General features: G+C 38.8%; 1 protein-coding gene across 1 annotated transcript in view; it reads right to left on the bottom strand.

The window, feature by feature from the left end:
- Positions 1-17,087, bottom strand: part of ME1 (malic enzyme 1) — a gene marked incomplete at its 5' end in the record, with an annotated part of 190,038 nt that overhangs the window by 22,871 nt on the left and 150,080 nt on the right. Inside the window, 2 exons of the mRNA XM_082307288.1 lie at positions 6,787-6,900; positions 9,184-9,281. Coding sequence (XP_082163414.1) covers positions 6,787-6,900; positions 9,184-9,281 — 212 coding nt within the window. The remainder of the gene's footprint in view (positions 1-6,786; positions 6,901-9,183; positions 9,282-17,087) is intronic.

Raw genomic sequence — 17,087 nt, 5'->3', positions numbered from 1 at the left:
ACTGTGGCTTATTTAAACAGGAGAACAGAGAGCAATACACAGATAAATTAACAAATTCATCTGAAGTTCTTAAATACTGAAGACATGAGAACCACTAGACATGAGAACTGTAGACCAAAAAGCAAAGCAATCGATTAGTAAGGTGAATATTTCCAACTGCAAATTTTTTTTGTTTTACTTGCGTGTTTCCTGTGAGTTCCCTATTGCAGAGTTAAGAGCAAAACAAAAAAACAAACAAACAAACAAAACCCAAACAGTTGTTAAAGCATCAAGGAAGAAGGGGAAAAAAAAGGATGTGGTTAAGAGTCATGGGAGAAGGTGGTGAAACATCTCCCTCTTGGGAGATGATCTCAAACATGGCTTCTTATCTCTTTCATCACAAGTAAATCCATGGTCTAAAGGTTGTGGATGAATCATCTCCAGATGGGCTCTAGGCAGGGACTGTGGACAGCATTGGGAGCTGAGGGACCTCTCTGGGGAGTCCCCCAGAAGCATGAAAGGGAAGGGACAGGAGAGGCACAGAGAGCGTGCTAGGAGGGGACAGGCCTGGCCGCCCTAGCCAGAACTCCAGGAGAGTATTGGTTATGAGGAGTCGCAAAATGCCAAAAAAAAAAAAAGGTGGAGGTATGGATATGGACCCACTGGTCAGGGGTTATGGAAGCCCAAGGGCTTGCAGGTGACTGGCACTCTGGTGCTACCTCATTCAGGAACCAAAAAGCACAGACACACAAGCCCTCCCAAATCCCCATACTGACACCCTAATTATAAAGCGACTGTGCCTGCTGATCAGGCCCATCACCTAACACCTAAAGGTGAAGAGAGCAGATTAAAACCAGACGAGGCAACTTGGATACAGAATTAACAAAGAGTTTGTTGCCAAGTGTGTGAAAAAACACATTTTGAGGAGATAATGTCATAATGGTTGGCAGTAAAACATACAATTTAGGTAAGAAATGTAATTCTGGTGTTGACTTTAAAACACATTGTTAGAAGATTAGGGCTGTTTATTTAAGTCCTGTAAAATTTATAAAATACCCTTTCCGTGTAAATAAGCACACAACAGGCAGGACAAAATTTATATAGACAATTATTTCAAGAAGATAAGATCTGAGAAGCAGAGCAAGTCAGGAACCCACAGAACAACAGAAACAAAATAGAGCGAAACAATCATTCATTTCAATAACAGAGCGTGACCAAAAGAAATCATAAACCATCCAAACTAGGTCACCATCTCATCAAGACATCTAATATACACGGTGTCAAAGAGGAAACAGTTAATGCTAACAAATTTAACACCTGAACTTTTGGTAGCATCTCTTTTACAGAAAATAATGTGGGTATTCCTTGAGCACACCCCAACAATCACCCTTTTGCCTTGTCCTCATCTGTTTTCATATATTACTGCCTGAGTATGAGTAACACCATGAGCATTCAAAGACAAATTAATGTGTTTCCTTTCTGCAAAACTTATACTTCATATAGAACAAGATAAATGCAAGATAAAACTGCACCGATTAATTCCCTAGACATCAGAATAACTGACAAAGCAAACAAGGATTGCTTGGTTGGGATAGTACATGAGTAAAATAAAGCAGAAGCTGCTTTAAGTGATTGTGGCACCTTGGAGATACTGAAGACATTGCATCTTTGCTAAGACGCAAAGCAGTTTTGTGGCTAAAAAAGTCATAGCCAGTTGCAGTTAGCCATAAATGAACTGATCAAGGACAAAAGTAAAGAGAATAATTGACTGTTGAGAAAAAGAAAGCTAGAAATAATTAAAAGTTAGCAGAAGAGGCAGATATAATATTAAGTGGTATATAAAAGTTAACATTAAAACCATTAAACAAATAAGTATCTAGAATGAAATCCAAAGGTTTTTTAAAAGTGATTATTGCTAAAAAATAAGAAAATTCAGTAACAATCAGTCAGGATGGGATTCAGTTCGATATTAAGATACGTGGTTGAGAGCTCTAAAGGCTCTTTCACGTATTATACGAGCTCTGCTGACTGTAATAGGACCAACCACACCTATATGGCACTGAAATTCTGCTATCAGTCCCAAACGTCCTCCTTTCTCTTCCATCATTCTCTAAGCAAAGATTGAACTATGTATGTATCCAGCTTTGACCAATCCATGAACTTTAATCAGGGTCATATCCACTGCCAGTTAATTAGTTGTGAGGACCTTTTCCAAATAAGATTGCCAGGGATATTCAAATGGGGGAAGGAGGAGGGAAAATGAAAAAAATTTAGAGGATTATCTACAGGATTACCTCAGTATCTCCATTCTAGTTATTTAGGACCACATAAATTGGTAAACTTTTGGGGTCTATATCGGTCCTCCTCTTACAAAGATCAATACTCTGAGGCCTTCAAGTATCAGACCTCAACTGATGTTCTTGCCATTCAATTTGGGCTTCACTCAGATGATCTGAAGTCTTACAGGGGTTAAGATCACACATCTAATGGACATTTAAAATACAAAGCACTCAATTAGATGCAAGTATTACTGTGCTGAACTAGAAAGCATAGAGTACAAAACTGTCAAAAGCATCATTGCTCCATGTTGATATACTCTTTAAAATTAAGGATGACATTCATCCCTATGTGAAGGAACTTCATTTGTGCATTGGAGATTATGTGGCATAGAAAAATCTCATGCTGCCTTGCAAATTACAGATAAATTTCACCACAAGAGAAGCAGTGGTGTTTGGCAGCCCAGGAACACTCCCATCAGCCTGTCATCCATCCTCAGCAGAGGAGCATCCATTCTTGGCAGAGGGTGAAGGGTTTCTACTGAGTCCCTTTAAATATTAAAAATGCCTTATTATTTGCATTGTATTCCTAGGCAGTTCCAAGAACTGTCTTGCCTATCACCCTACCCTGTTCCTGGTACTGCCTTAAAAAAAAAAAAAAAAAGGAAGAGAAAGAAGGAAGAAGCATTTGCAGCACATTACTAAAATGCTCAGACAATGGTGAACCTCATGAACATCCCAATACTGTTCATCACTTTCTGCCTCTTCTCAGCTACTTGACACAAAAGAATTTACTGTCTGACGTTCATGGGTGAAGATTTGGCAACTAATATAGCTAAGCATGACACTATAGCAGCTTTAAAGAAGACACAAAATGTGTTCACCACACATCACACATTCATGTATATTTGTGTGATTTAACAGAAAAAAAATTGAAACACTGAGAAATGGGAAAGAAAAGGAATGTGGGAGACATTACCCATCAGTGTGTTCACATACGTAAATATCTATTCATTAATCAGACAGAATGTGACAATGTGACAGAATTCAGAAATTCAGAATTAAAGATGAGTCCCAACTGCTTATGCATAATCTCCAAGTACACAAGAGTGCAAAAGCGACTTTAAAAAAGCCTTTTAATTAAACATTAAAACTTCTGTCTGAATGCACTGGGATACTTAAGACAGGCATTTCAAGAGGACTGGTATCTGTTTCAAAGAGTAAAGTCATATAGTTCAAGCGGCGCAATGCCAATGATATGATCTGAAAACCTTCCTCATCCACCTTTGGAGAAAAAATAGCTTTGAAAGGTGAAAGTATACTGAACAGATTAAAAAAACACCTCAACAACCCCAAAACAATATGAACTATATTATAAGGTCTCTAGAATGAAGCAGCGAACACAACTATAGACAGTATAACAAACATAGCCTTCATCACCAGATTTTTCACAACATAGCAGAAAAGTTGGTCATCAAACTTGGTTTAATGAAAAAAGATGGTTCCCAGGGGAAACGAAAAAAATATTAACAGGCAAATGAAAACACAGCTGCACTTGAACAATTAAAAAGCCACAATGGAAAAATCAGCTAAAAAAGCCTGATAAGTGACTTCGTGGCAGCTTTTGGGGGTGGGGGAAGAAGAAAAAGGTGGAAACTGTTTGCAGTCAGGTCAACAAAAGTTCCAAGGTTATTTTTCTTTGGTTTGCACTGGTTGAAATACTACAGAAAGTAGATGAAAGGACAAGCAATCTTTAAATCTATAATCATGCATTGCAAAATTAATGATCAAAGAACAGCATAGAATAAAAATGATGTAAAAATTAGTTTAGTTGGACAAAGTAATCGCTGAGTCTTCAGAGAGTCTGTTATTTCTCATACTGCTAAAGCAACAGATCAGAATATTTCTAGGACTGAAAAGGTCTCCCTGCTTCAAGTAAAACTCTTTTGATCACACAGTTTTTGATGGGGCAAATTTTAAGGGGCTCTTGTTGAACTGGTTCCCGTTGATATACCTCCTTAGTAGTAAGAAATAAAAGCCAGTTTAGTTTATGCAAAAGTTGGTTAACTGGTGATCTATGCTGTGGTTTGGCAAATCTTATCTTTGCAACAATGAAAAGGTTTCTAATAATAGAGTCCTTCCCATTGTACAGTTTTCTCACAAATCTTCCTCATTTTACTTCTCTTATCTCATTTCTAAGAGTTTGGAAAGTCCTTCAAGCCTTGCAGCACTTCTCTGCAATCAGCTAAAGCCAAAATAATTTCCTAAGTGGACCTAAAGTACAGCATTCTCCCTCGGGCCACAAAAAGGAACCAGTAATAGCTTAATTATTTACTTGCTGTATAAATGACTTTCCAGCAGTTAAATCACAAGCTTCCAGAGGCTTACGTTGTATTTTCTTTCTTTTGGGAGGGGGCTTTTTTCTTTCTTTTTTTTTTTTTTTTAGGGGGAACATTTAGCTGCAGAAGAAAGCCAAGAGAAGCTGTACAGAGCCCTAGACCAAGGACGGGTTTCCTTAAGCCCAGCACTGAAGTATCTCTAGCTTCTAGGTCCAGCGGGCTCGGCACTCAAACACACCACAGCAGTAAGCACGCACCCATTCTCAAGCCCCCCCAGGACGGCCAGAGAGGGAGACTGGTGCTCCCAGGCCTTCCAGGAACATCAGCAACGACCCAAAATGCACACCATCGGCTCCCGCTGCTTGCGTCAACATCTGGCCACAAATTCAGCCCTAATCTATCTCAGACAGCTGTTATGTCTGGCTATCACGAACAGTTCACAAATATACTCTGGGCAAGACATGAAATTCAGTGGACTGCTTTTTGGACAAAACCCAAATTAAAGCCCCACCAAGAAGAATAAGCAGAGGAAAGGAACGTAGAGGCTGTGTGAGACACTGATTGGTTTTGGCCCCACTTGAGAGCGCTGAAGCTAGAAGGTGGTGAGGAAAGAATACAGTCACCAAATCACTAAAAATTTAGAAACTGCGAAAGGAATTAGTCGCTGCGTACCAAGAGCAACAACCCAGCTTCTCGGCTGACTAGCAAATTAGCAGCGAGAGGTGTAAAAGAAGCAGGAAGAGGAAACGAGCAGGAGAGGAGAAAGGCTGGTTAACCACCTTGGCTGGACGGACACGCAGCTGAGACCTGTTTTACTGCTTTGGAGTTGTAAAGTTCCTATACTTCTGCCCCTGTCTGTTTCCTTAGCACTACCAGGAGGTGATTTTAGTTCAGTTGTATTATTTGATAATTGCAGTCTCTATGGTGGAGGAAATTGTGCAACACACCATTCTTCTTAGGCAACCTCTAGGTTTCAACAGCCACAGAAGATACATGGGCCTTCAGTCATCTGTGTTTGGATGCAAAAGCACTTTAAGATTATTAGATGAAAACCAAAAGGATTAAAAACACTCATTCAAACAAACAAACAAACAAACAAAAACACCAGAAAAAAAAATCTGTGTCTTGGATAGTAGCAAATACCAGCATTCTTCTGTACCTGATGAGGCTACTTTTGTGCTTTCTGGCAAGGGATGTCCAAGTTGACCTTAGTAATACTCTCCCATCTCAATATCTATGATCCTACTATTTTCCCTTTAATAGTATGAGTGAAAGGTGCTGTGACGCTGTTCAATAAACAAACACAGATACTGACTGCAGAATGCATGCTCCTGATGTAAAGGCATGTGAACTACAAAAGATCCTAAATATTAGACAGCTAAAGAACACTGGGCAAGAGCACACTACCAACAAAGATGACCATAAACACTGCTAACCAACAGGCAAGGTGAAAAAGCAAGCCAACTGGCCTCTCATCCATTTCTTTTAAGTAGCTCACAAACTACTAAATACATAACCACCTTTTAAAACATACCAGTTTCTTTATTCTGGCACATGGAATTCATATGTTTCTTTATTTTGGCACATGGAAGGAATGAGGTAAGGGTGACTGATGAAGTCTCTCAGCAGCTTCAAATTCTGACCAGTGTTGATAGCACTGCAGACCACAACATCTGCAACATGAGCTATATCACTGTGCATAGAAGCTATTTGATGCAATATATCTCAGTTCTTGCAGAAGGATGACATGCTTGCAACACCAGGAAAATATTCTCTTCAAAAATATTTTTGTTCCTTTTAAAAAAATCCTTGAATGCTATCCCAATAAAGTATCTATACATCTTTGTGCAAGATTGTGCTAACAAATAATAGTCACATTAACTTGGGAAATAGTAAACCCACAAGTTGAACATTTCTTTCCTTACACGTTTTTTAATGAACTGCTGAAAAATTCTCTTCCTTACGTGCTCATCCCTAGTAGAAATAGAGCAGGAACTCCCAGCATAATCACGCCCCCGCCCTGAACATGGGAGTCTGTCATTCATTTAATACACTTCAGGAAAGAAAAACAGCTTGCTACGTCAAGAGAGATAAATTGTTGTAGTTGCTTTCACAAAGAATACGTTCTTGCCTTTACCTACGGACCGCAAATAACTATCATGATATTTAAAGGAATGAGAAAATTGTATTACCTTTACTATTAATCCCTTTGAGTCAACCATCCATATCCTCTTGATAGCTGCATCTTTAGATACCCCTTCTTTTTCCATAGCCATAACAATGAGGTTTGCTATCCCCAGTGCAGCCTGAAGGAAAGAGAAGAAAAGTAGTATACGAAACTAGAAATGAAAGAAATCCCCTGCTTGTTTCCTCTACCCACTATTTTAGAAAAGTTTCTCCATTTTATTTAACAATAAAACTGAATCATTATTTTTTCATAAAGTAGACACTAATGAACTGTTGCTACCATTTCGTAATTAGAAACAATAATGTAGATAAATAGTATAGATAAATCTTAAATCATATAGATAAATCATAGTGTAGATAAATCATAAGATGGCATTTACAGTATGGAGAGCATAATAAATGTTCAAACTCTAATGAAAAATGCTAAAACTAACATTTGTTCCATATAACCATCTCAGAATACATTAAATATTTTTTCTTCTTTGAAATTTTGTTTTGTTCGTAAGATTTTTTTTTGTAATCTAAACCAAAGGAAACCACACTCTGCATGCCAGAAAGTAAAATGCAGTCCTAAAAGATTTTTTGCTCTTATCTTTTTTTAAAATGTCCATCAAGAAGGTAAGTCTCCTTTTACCTACTATTCATGTTTTTTTTGTAACTCTAGACTTGGCTGTGCTCCCAGTGAAAGCAGGAGCAAGAAAAATTCACTTATCAATATTCTGCTGAAGCATGTATCATTCTTACGGGATTTTCTAATATTTCATCCAACAGATCAAGTATCATACCAGTACAGACTGAAAAACGGGCAACAAAATGAGCCAACAGACCACTCAGTATTTCTGATTACCAACTCATTACATATTTATGGGATTGACTCTGTTTCTTGTTCTTTATTATTCAGTTTCACTGAAAATCAAGTGAGATTCCCCTTTTTCCGTTAAGAAATAAGTAGTTTTATCAGGAATGAGCTCCCATGGCAGGGATGATATCTACCATTGCCTGTTTGCAGCAACAGGCACACTGACAATATTAACAAAAAAAATAAACTTTAGACCATAGATTCATCTGCCTGTTGAACATGGAGCAAAACCAGGGGAAAGAACTTCAGAGAGACGGCCAGTCTTGATGTACAAAGGCGTTGGCATGCCAGACATGGATGCAAGTTGTTCTGACAACTACAGACCTGATCTCAGTAGCACCAAATATTGAATCAAATTAAAGATATCTGGACTACACAAAGCTGGATTAGTATATTGCACCTACAGGGGGGTTTGGTGACCATGAATAATATTTTTCAGAAGCCTGCATGGGGTTGTAGACTTCATAGAAGAGATGACAGCTAGCTACACTGTAGATAAGTACAGCCTTCACTTGTGTGTCAGTGGCTTAGAAATTTAGACTGATAATTAGTATAAAAAAATAATGTGCATAAAAATCTTCAGAAATGGATGATCTCAACATGCAAAATACTGAAAAACTATATTTAATGACAGGAAAAATCAAAGGGGCACTGCTTCTTACTAAATAACACTGACTCTGGTAAATAGATTTTATTTCATTTCTCTTTGGTGGCGTGATATGTTTCCTCATCTTTCCAAAAAGTTTTGTTTGTTTATATTTGTGCTGGTTTTGACTCGGATAGTTACTTTTCTTCACAGCAGCTAGTATCGGGCTATGTTTTGGATTTGTGCTGAAAACAGTGTTGATAATATAGAGAAGTTTTCCTTATTGCTGAGCAGTGCTTACACAGAGTCAAGGCCTTTTCTGCTTCTCACCCCACCCCACCAGCGAGTGGGCTGGGGGTGCACAAGAAGCTGGGAGGGGACACAGCTGGGACAGCTGACCCCAACTGACCAAAGGGATATCCCACACCATATGACATCATGCTCAGCATACAAAGCTGGGGGAAGAAGAAGGAAGGGGGGGGGACCTTCAGAGTGATGGCGTTGGTCTTCCCAAGTAACCGTTACGCGTGACGGAGCCCTGCTTTCCTGGAGGTGGCTGAACAGCTGCCTGCCAATGGGAAGTAGTGAATGAACTCCTCGTTTTGCTCTGCTTGCGTGTGCAGCTTTTGCTTTACCTATTAAACTGTCTTTATCTCAACCCACAAGTTTTCTCACTTTTACTCTTCTGATTCTCTCCCGCATCCCCAGTTCAATAATTTAGGGCTGAAGAGTTAAACCGTGAAGTTTTAAAGAGAACAGATCTCTGCAAAATGTCTTATGAAGTTTGACCACATGACCAGAGATTTTTCAGAAATAAGAATTAAGAACCAGCTTTCAGCAGGTGTTAGTGATCATTCTACCCATTTAATCTTCTTGTTAACTAGATACATATAACTTGATTAAATATTAAGAAAAATCTTCATAGTACAATTTTTCCTGATGCATAAAAATACATACCTCTCCAGCTCCCTGGAACAACACTGTGTGATCTGACAACCTGTTCTTGGTGATACGCAGAGCTGCAAGAAGACCTGCAACAGCCACAGATGCAGTTCCTGAAATAAAAAAATTAATATATTTGGTTATTCTGGAAATAATTACAAAGCATTACATTTTAAATAATTCCACAGCATCTTTCAGCTAAAAGATACAAGTACTTAGGGTAGTAACAAAAAGTTCAGTGGAACTGGAGTTTGCTCTACTTTATTCTTATGAAAGTTATATCTTCAGAGTAACATTAAATAAAATACGATTGATTGATTCTGCTGGATGGGCATAATGGCTGGGGCATTCAAACTATTACAAAACATTCTGGTTATGACTTTTTTCAGAAGGAAAGGGTGTGATAGCCCAGACAGATGTTGAAGGACTCCATGTACTGAAAACTCAGATACTGGTCTCATTCTTCAAATAGATATACTTCAAATACAGTAAAATACAAGATTAAAATAAAACTTTCTTTCTCATGGGGAGGTTGTCAGAGTAGAAGAGCAAACTCTGAACATTTACAGAGAAGCTAAGCTAGCTGAAAGAGTAAGGCCCGCTTATTTAAGACACCGATTCTCCTACTGTGTCTGAAAGCCCTCAGGACTCCAGTCCACTGTGAAACGGGTTCCAGGTTACTAGCATCTAAAACATTGGAAGTACCTTTTAAATCTACCTTTGAGTTACGCCACACAGGGAAAAAGGCTAACAGTTAGTTTTATGATTTAGCCTGTGGAGACCTTTCTTCTCCAAATCAGGATCACAAAGAATGAGATACCTGTCTGTCTTTGAATGGAAAGATTTTGGTCCTCATCATGAGAAACACCTATTAATAAAAAGTAGGGCAATACAGGGATCTCAAGCAGGCAACTAGCCCAAACCTGTTCACAATGGCAGGATCAACCATACCTCTGTGATTTCTGAGAGATCTTTGTCTAACTTGTTCCTAACATCTCCTTTCAAATACTCCTATGATCTCCTCAGCAAGCTATTCCAGTGCTTCCATATAGTTTTTGTTGAAAATTTCAAATCTAAGTATTTTTTCTTCTTCTTCTATTTTGGCCTCTTGTCTTATCTAGCACTGGAACAGCTGTTCTTTTCTCTTCGCAGCAAGACGTGTATTGTATTTGAAGACTAACAGTGTCTTAACCTGCTTTTCTTATGTGGAACAATCCCAATTCTTCCACTCTTTCAAAAAGTTATGTTTTCTAAAACAATTGGCACTCACTTCTCTCCTCTGGATTTTATCCATTTGTTTCTTATCTTTCTTGAATTGCAGCACCCAAATCTATACGCAATACTGCAGCTGAATCGTTAGCACTGCTGAGTCTAGCTGTCAGCTTCTGTCATGCTGAAGAAAGTTGTATTTAGTCACCAGGACCTGATATCTGGCCCTTCTGATCCAAAGGCCAGTTACTTTCTCTCCCCAACAAAGCCTACTGGAAGGGGAAGGCACTGTTTCATGGATTACTGACTTCAGGTAACAAGCTTGTATTTTTCACAAATGATCATCATCACTAAAGCCCAGGCACAAGGTGGACCAAAAAAAGACAGGCAGACTCCTTATTCCTGCAAGGAACTTGGATCCATTAAATGCCGGAAAAAACCTGAGAAAGTGCATCAGTTTTCAACAAGTTCACAGTACCCATAAAGACATCCTGTGGATGGGGATATGGTAGTGAGGTAGATGAAGCCAGCAGAAAAGTTGTGCTCAACGTGTCTTTTTAGAGGGGATTCTGAAGAACCGGTAGCAGACAGCGTTGATTTCATCAGGAACTAAAAAAGCTGTACCAGCCACTAACGATCAGGCATTGAAAGTGTAAAACAGTTTTAACAGTCTTTGAAGATTTATGATGCCCATCTGATTCAGAGAGAGCTGAACCACAGGGAGACGAACATGGGTCCCAAGATGTCCCCCTTGTTCAGTTCTGGGAATAAGAACCAAATTCTTCCTTCTCCAGTGGCTGCCATCGACTGACCCAAGGAAACCAAAGATGAGGCCATGAATGATTTTGAGAAGCCTGCAAGAAGTTGCAAGGAGGAGATCTGCTGTGTCCTACAATTCTGTTCCTGATCACCACAGCCCTAACTGCAATTGTCTACAAGCCACCTGGTTGCTTTTGAGGAGAGAATTCACATTGCTACTAATTTTTCCTTCAGAAAAAGTGTGAAATAGGTATGACCAGCCCTCCAAAAGCACTTGGCCCAGAATCTGCACATTGGACGTTTTCCCTCAACGTGCAGCTCCCTTGAAGAATGTACTTTTTCTATTCACAAGTCTACTTTCTCATAAGCAAGGCAAAGTTTAAAGCTGAGATAGCAGTAATCTCTATATTAAACTCAAGGAGATGCTCAAAACCAGTATTCATATTGCAGGCACAGAGACCATTAAGTTTCAAATACACGTAGCTAAGGAACTAAAAGAAGAGAAGTAGTAAGAAGCCTGGTACTGGGTAAACCTCTCCTTAAAATACATCATTTGGGTGTTGAAGGCTAGGTTTGAATCTGTGGTTTATAGGTAGAATCATCTGAGTTTCATGAATGGTTACTTTTTCAAAAATAAACTTTAACCCTTACTAAAATTTAAGAACACATTTTAAAGTTAGAAAGCCCCTTAGAAAGTTACCTTTTGAAGTAAATCCACCTGAACAGTTCAAAAACATGTGTCTTTAGAACTAAAAATTTTGTTACGTGCTTTTGATTATAACTTTTCCCTTCAATCGTCAGAAATACAGGACACCTTGTTCTCAGCCCACTTAATGTTTAGACCATACAAATTTGTCATTTTTAGTTATTTAGTCATTTTTATTACTTGTTCTGAGAGATGAGATCATTTACTCTCTTCTCCCTCATTTCTAAATAAAAAAATCTAAAAAATGGTTCCTTTGAGGCACGGCTTTGGGAACAACAACCGTCAGGCTGAGACACTTCCACCCCACAGTATCCAACAGCTAGCTTGTTTCTTTCCCAGATGAAATTAAGTCTTCCTCTCGCGAGTGCCAAATTGGCAAAGACCAAAAATGGCAAAAGAGAAGTCAGGCCGCGCTCTCAGTTTCCCTTGGTACTCTACCAAACAATCCTCATCACCAGCAATAAAAAAATCCCATCCTCTCATTGGATGCCAAATCCTTTCTTCTATTTTATATTACACAGCTGTGCTTGCAGGGGGGGAGGAGGAGGAAGCCTACATAACATGACATATTCTGAAGACCATCAATCTCGTCTCCTGAAAAAGGAAAGCTGAGCTGAAGCACTGTAAGGTCCTGTTTCCAGCCCTTGAAGACAGAAGTTGTGGCCGCCACAGCTCCCTGCCCTCATCAGGGGACTTCTCAGAGAGCCGGGAAGGCTGCTCTTCAAGCCGCTTTCTGGTGACAGAGACAAAAGGAAACGCCGTAAATTTATAACAAATGGGAATGCTGGGATCCTGCTTATCTTCACGGCTGATGTACTGTTGCTAAGTCTGTTAGCCAGAAAAATGGACTACGATTAAGTATGACCAGTTGGGATACTTTTAGAAACTCCATTACAGTACCACCTTCTGTTTCAAGAAAAAAGGAGAGAGATATGAAACATGAATAGAATACTATATTGAATGTCAATAACATTTTGCATTGATTATTTATACAGGATGTGAGCTATCGTTACCTGTATGTTCATTATGAGGGTGATTCAGAAAAAAGGTTATAATAGCAATATATAAAGGCTTAAATATCACATTTCTCACAAATCATGATTTGCACAGAAGTACTGCTCTAAAGATGGTATTTTAAAAGTACTCCACATCGGTTTTATTCAGCCATTTGACTCTAAAAAGCATAATAACCCAGTTTATTAGATTACTGAACCCACTATCACTGCTGCTGGCAGCAGCTGTCATCACTCCTCGTCAGCAGCTTCCCTTATTCCTTCCTATTGAAAGGGGGGCACCGGCAGCGTGAATAGCAGATCTGTTTAACCGGAACTGCTCTGACTAATGGCATGACCTTAAATTTCACCCTGAATACTGACTCGAGTTTTTGAAAAGAATCAAAATGCAATTCACATCCATCTGCCAAAGCCTAACCACTTCTCACAGACATTACGAAGCAGAAACAGAATTTCGCTGTTTTTCCGACTGTCATCGCTATAGGAAGGAGAGAAATGGCTTCGCCTCCCTCTCCCACAGAGCACACGTTAAATCCCTTATGTGCAGAATAAGATAGACATTGTTAACGAATATGATTTTGAAAACTGATTCTATTTTCCCCAAATCTCTAGAAGAATAACCACAGCAAGTTTAACAAAGGATATTTTTCTAAGGCAGTGTCAGCTGCTGTGACAGCAAACACTTTGTTATAGTCTTCTAGGAAGGTGAGTCATATCTTGTAAACATATGGTAGATGTGAAATTTCAAAGTACACTATTCTTTATTGAGTCTTTGCTTTCTGTCCAAGATTCTTTAGCCTTACTTGTTACTGTAAACTGTACAACTGAGCATGAATATGTCAAAGGAAATCCTAGAGACCATGGCCTTTTGGGGTTGGCACATTATAAATGCTTTGGAGCACAGAGTCTTCTTTCAGCAGATGCAACAATTAAAGAAAAAAGAGGGGAAAAAAGCCCCAAAACATGAGGAATGAGAACTTCATTTTTATTGGATGTAGTTTAATTTAAATCAGCAAGAAATGGCTTAGGGCACTGAAGCATTTGTCCATTATTTAAAGTTTCAAAAAATAAAACTTGTAATCAAGTATTAGTAGTTCCTTTATGTCATTTTCCCTACCTTGTCTTAAAAAGCTAGCAAACAAGAAGAGGGGACGAATTTCTGCAGCACATCCTAAAATCTGAGCTATTCATTCTGGACTAAAAAATTAGGAAGTGGTAAAAGTAAAATTCATATTTCTCAATACACAGCATAATAGAAATCACATGTTAACATGGCCACTCTTCCAAATAACATTGCATAGAGTGCCAGGGAAAAAATAAATCCATTCCTCCCTCCTACACTTACTGGGGAAAAAAGGTGAGAGTATAGGTCCTATCTAAAAGGTGCAATCTCAGTGAGGCAATTGCTATGCCCGTGAGTAGTTCAAAAGGACCCTCTTTTAAGAGATGGGAGCTCCTTCTCCTTGGCACAAACGGGCTTTTCAAAGCTTTGTATGCTCTGCAGCTGCAGCAGGCAAGCAGTGCAAAGAGGGGAAAAGGCTCTAGAGAAGGAGAAACGGAGCCTTTATAAAAGAGCAACCATTTGGTATATTTGAAAAGGGATAGAGGGTCCCAGAAGCACAGGGTGGCTGAGGCTGGCAGGTCATCTGGTGCAACCCCCCTGCTCAAGCAGGGCCACTTGGAGCCAGTTACCCAGGAACATGGTGAGAATGGATTTCTTTTTTTAACCCATAATGAGCAAAAAATGAAACAGAAGAATACTTGTACATAATGTACAAAATGTACTTCACATAACCTACAGTATATGTCTTAATAGGATTTTTTTATTATTTTATTTTAAAAATCCCAATGTCTGTTTCACCTGGAAGCAAATGTCACTTCATATTATGAAAGAGGCTTTCTACAGTTTGCACATAATATCTGAATTTGAGATAATATGATATCAACATGTGAGCTATTACATGTCATTCGACTTTGAATTTTTCAAATTCTTGGACAGAGAATGAATTGGAAGCCTCATGCCCATCACAACTACAACCACAAACCCCAAACCTTCTTTACAATTTAATTTCAAGAACTGGAATTTCCAAGTACCAAAGGTATCGTTTCCGATGTTAATGTTAAAAAGAATTAAGTCTTAAAAAGGAGAATGCTTGTGACAGAGAAATTCTGATTTCTGAGAACTGCACTGACTTAACATTAAATTGGTCATAACATAACCTCCAGGTATAATTTTCCTAATTACTCAAATGGCAGTCTGCGGAACATTTAGCATATATTTTAAATCAAACCACACAGGTAAGATGGAATAATAATCTTAAATTATATGTGTTCTACATTTTTATTTTAGGTCTGTTTCTTTTCATAAAATTTTGATGCAATTAAACAGCACAGCTGTTAAAAACTAATGACATCTAAGGTCATGATGGATACCGAAGTTAATTCCAATCCAGTGCAATCTCTCTGTGTAAATATTTTTGTTGGCATAAAATACAGGCTCTGTGTCCATAACGGGGGAAAGCATTACAACTGCGGGCACAGTGAAATAGAGCTGTAACACTAGAATAAAAATGGTATTATACTGCATAGAGAACCACTTATTTTATGTCGATTGGCTTATACTGCAGAAGTTTGTCATTGTCAATTGGGACAATTTTAAAGTACAGGGGTAGGGAAAAAATCAAAACAATTGAAATAATTGACGTGAATAGAGGCAGCAAGGCTAGAGAAATTTATGCCACTATTTCAAATTTATCCACGTCAGCAGTGACTACAACCAGCTACCACATGACAAGTGCTGAGAGACCCACGTAAAACAAATGCACGGCTCCTAAGACGTGCAAACTTGCCTTAAGCCACTGACTGTGCTCGAGTAGCAAAAACTCTTTCAACAGACACACCAAAACCAAGATGGGTGTGGAAAGGGAGCGCTACGGCACCCTGCTCTGCCCCAGCTGGGTTTGATGAGGGGCAGGCAGGTATGGCCCAAGCCAATCCCACCCGGGAGCAGGATTTCAGACACTGCAATCCTGGATTTGTACCTAGGACTTCTTCTTTAGCCGATCTTAGGAGTTTTATTCAACATCCCCACTGCAGGGAAGGGAACAGCTTAGTTTCTCCAAGGGGATTTTCAACCTCCTGAACCGTGAATCCCAACCCTGCCTCCTTCCAGGGGTGATCAAGCAGAGAACATCTTCCACCCTGATAAACAGCTTTGTTTGGCAACACAAGCCCCAATTCTTCTTCTGACATTGGTCCATTCCCAGGGAGGAGTTGGAGAGAAAAAAACACCCGCATCTCATATCTTAAAGAAAATTCCACTCCGTCCTTACGACTCCTCCTTCCTAAACATATTGGAGATGAGCAAAGCTAGCAACCTCATCTAATTCAGGTATTTCTAAATGTTGTGAAGCTTGACATTACAATATTAATTAATATTTCTCCCATATAGGAAATTATGATTTAAAAAAACCCAATTTTGGAAATGCTTTCTAATAGTTAGAGAGAACCAGATAAAAGTATTTGTTTTGAACCCAAGGCTTTCACTGATTTTCATTTCCAAAAATCATACTCTATATGTTTCAGAGAGAGGAAAAAAAAAGAAGCAAGCTGATTTGTGGTCAGAATAAAAACACACAAGAATCCAAGGAAAAAAGTGTATATTTACTCCCTAAAACAACATTATTGCTATTGTGTTTGTAAAAAAATATTTTGAAAATATAAATATGAAGAAATGATCATAATCACAGAGGGAAAAACTTCACCACCCATCCAAAAACCAAGATGCCTTCTAGAATGATAAAATAAGAGCAATTTTATTATTCCAGTACAGATGTATAGCAGTTGGTCAGAATCCTCTTCACCCTTGTTCCCAGTTCCTTGAGTACAGAGAGGGGACGTAGAAAAAGTTACAAAGCTTTTCCTGAAGTAAAGGATGTGACCGTGCTGTAGCAGGGATGGAGAAAAAACTGTTTCCAGAAATTCTTAAATATACCTATAGGTGACACTTAATGGCCAGTCTTTAGTGGTTTTATAAGATCGGTGTTTTGGCAGACACTTTTTTCCAAATGTTCTGCAATGGCGTCAGTTAGGGGCATGCTGACACCCTGCAAATAGCTGCAAGCTAACATAAGGCAACTGCATTCGTCCAAGTTGTTACTACTTGCAAATGGATATCCAGCTTGCCATATTTTCTTTATCTTTTATAGTGTCTGGCAGGAGTCAGGATGGTA

Source organism: Platalea leucorodia (assembly GCF_965183815.1).
Source record: "Platalea leucorodia genome assembly, chromosome: 3".
NCBI classification, from domain to species: Eukaryota; Metazoa; Chordata; class Aves; order Pelecaniformes; family Threskiornithidae; genus Platalea; species Platalea leucorodia.
The sequence above is the reverse complement of the archived record's forward strand: the minus strand, read 5'-3'. Positions and strand labels throughout refer to the sequence as shown.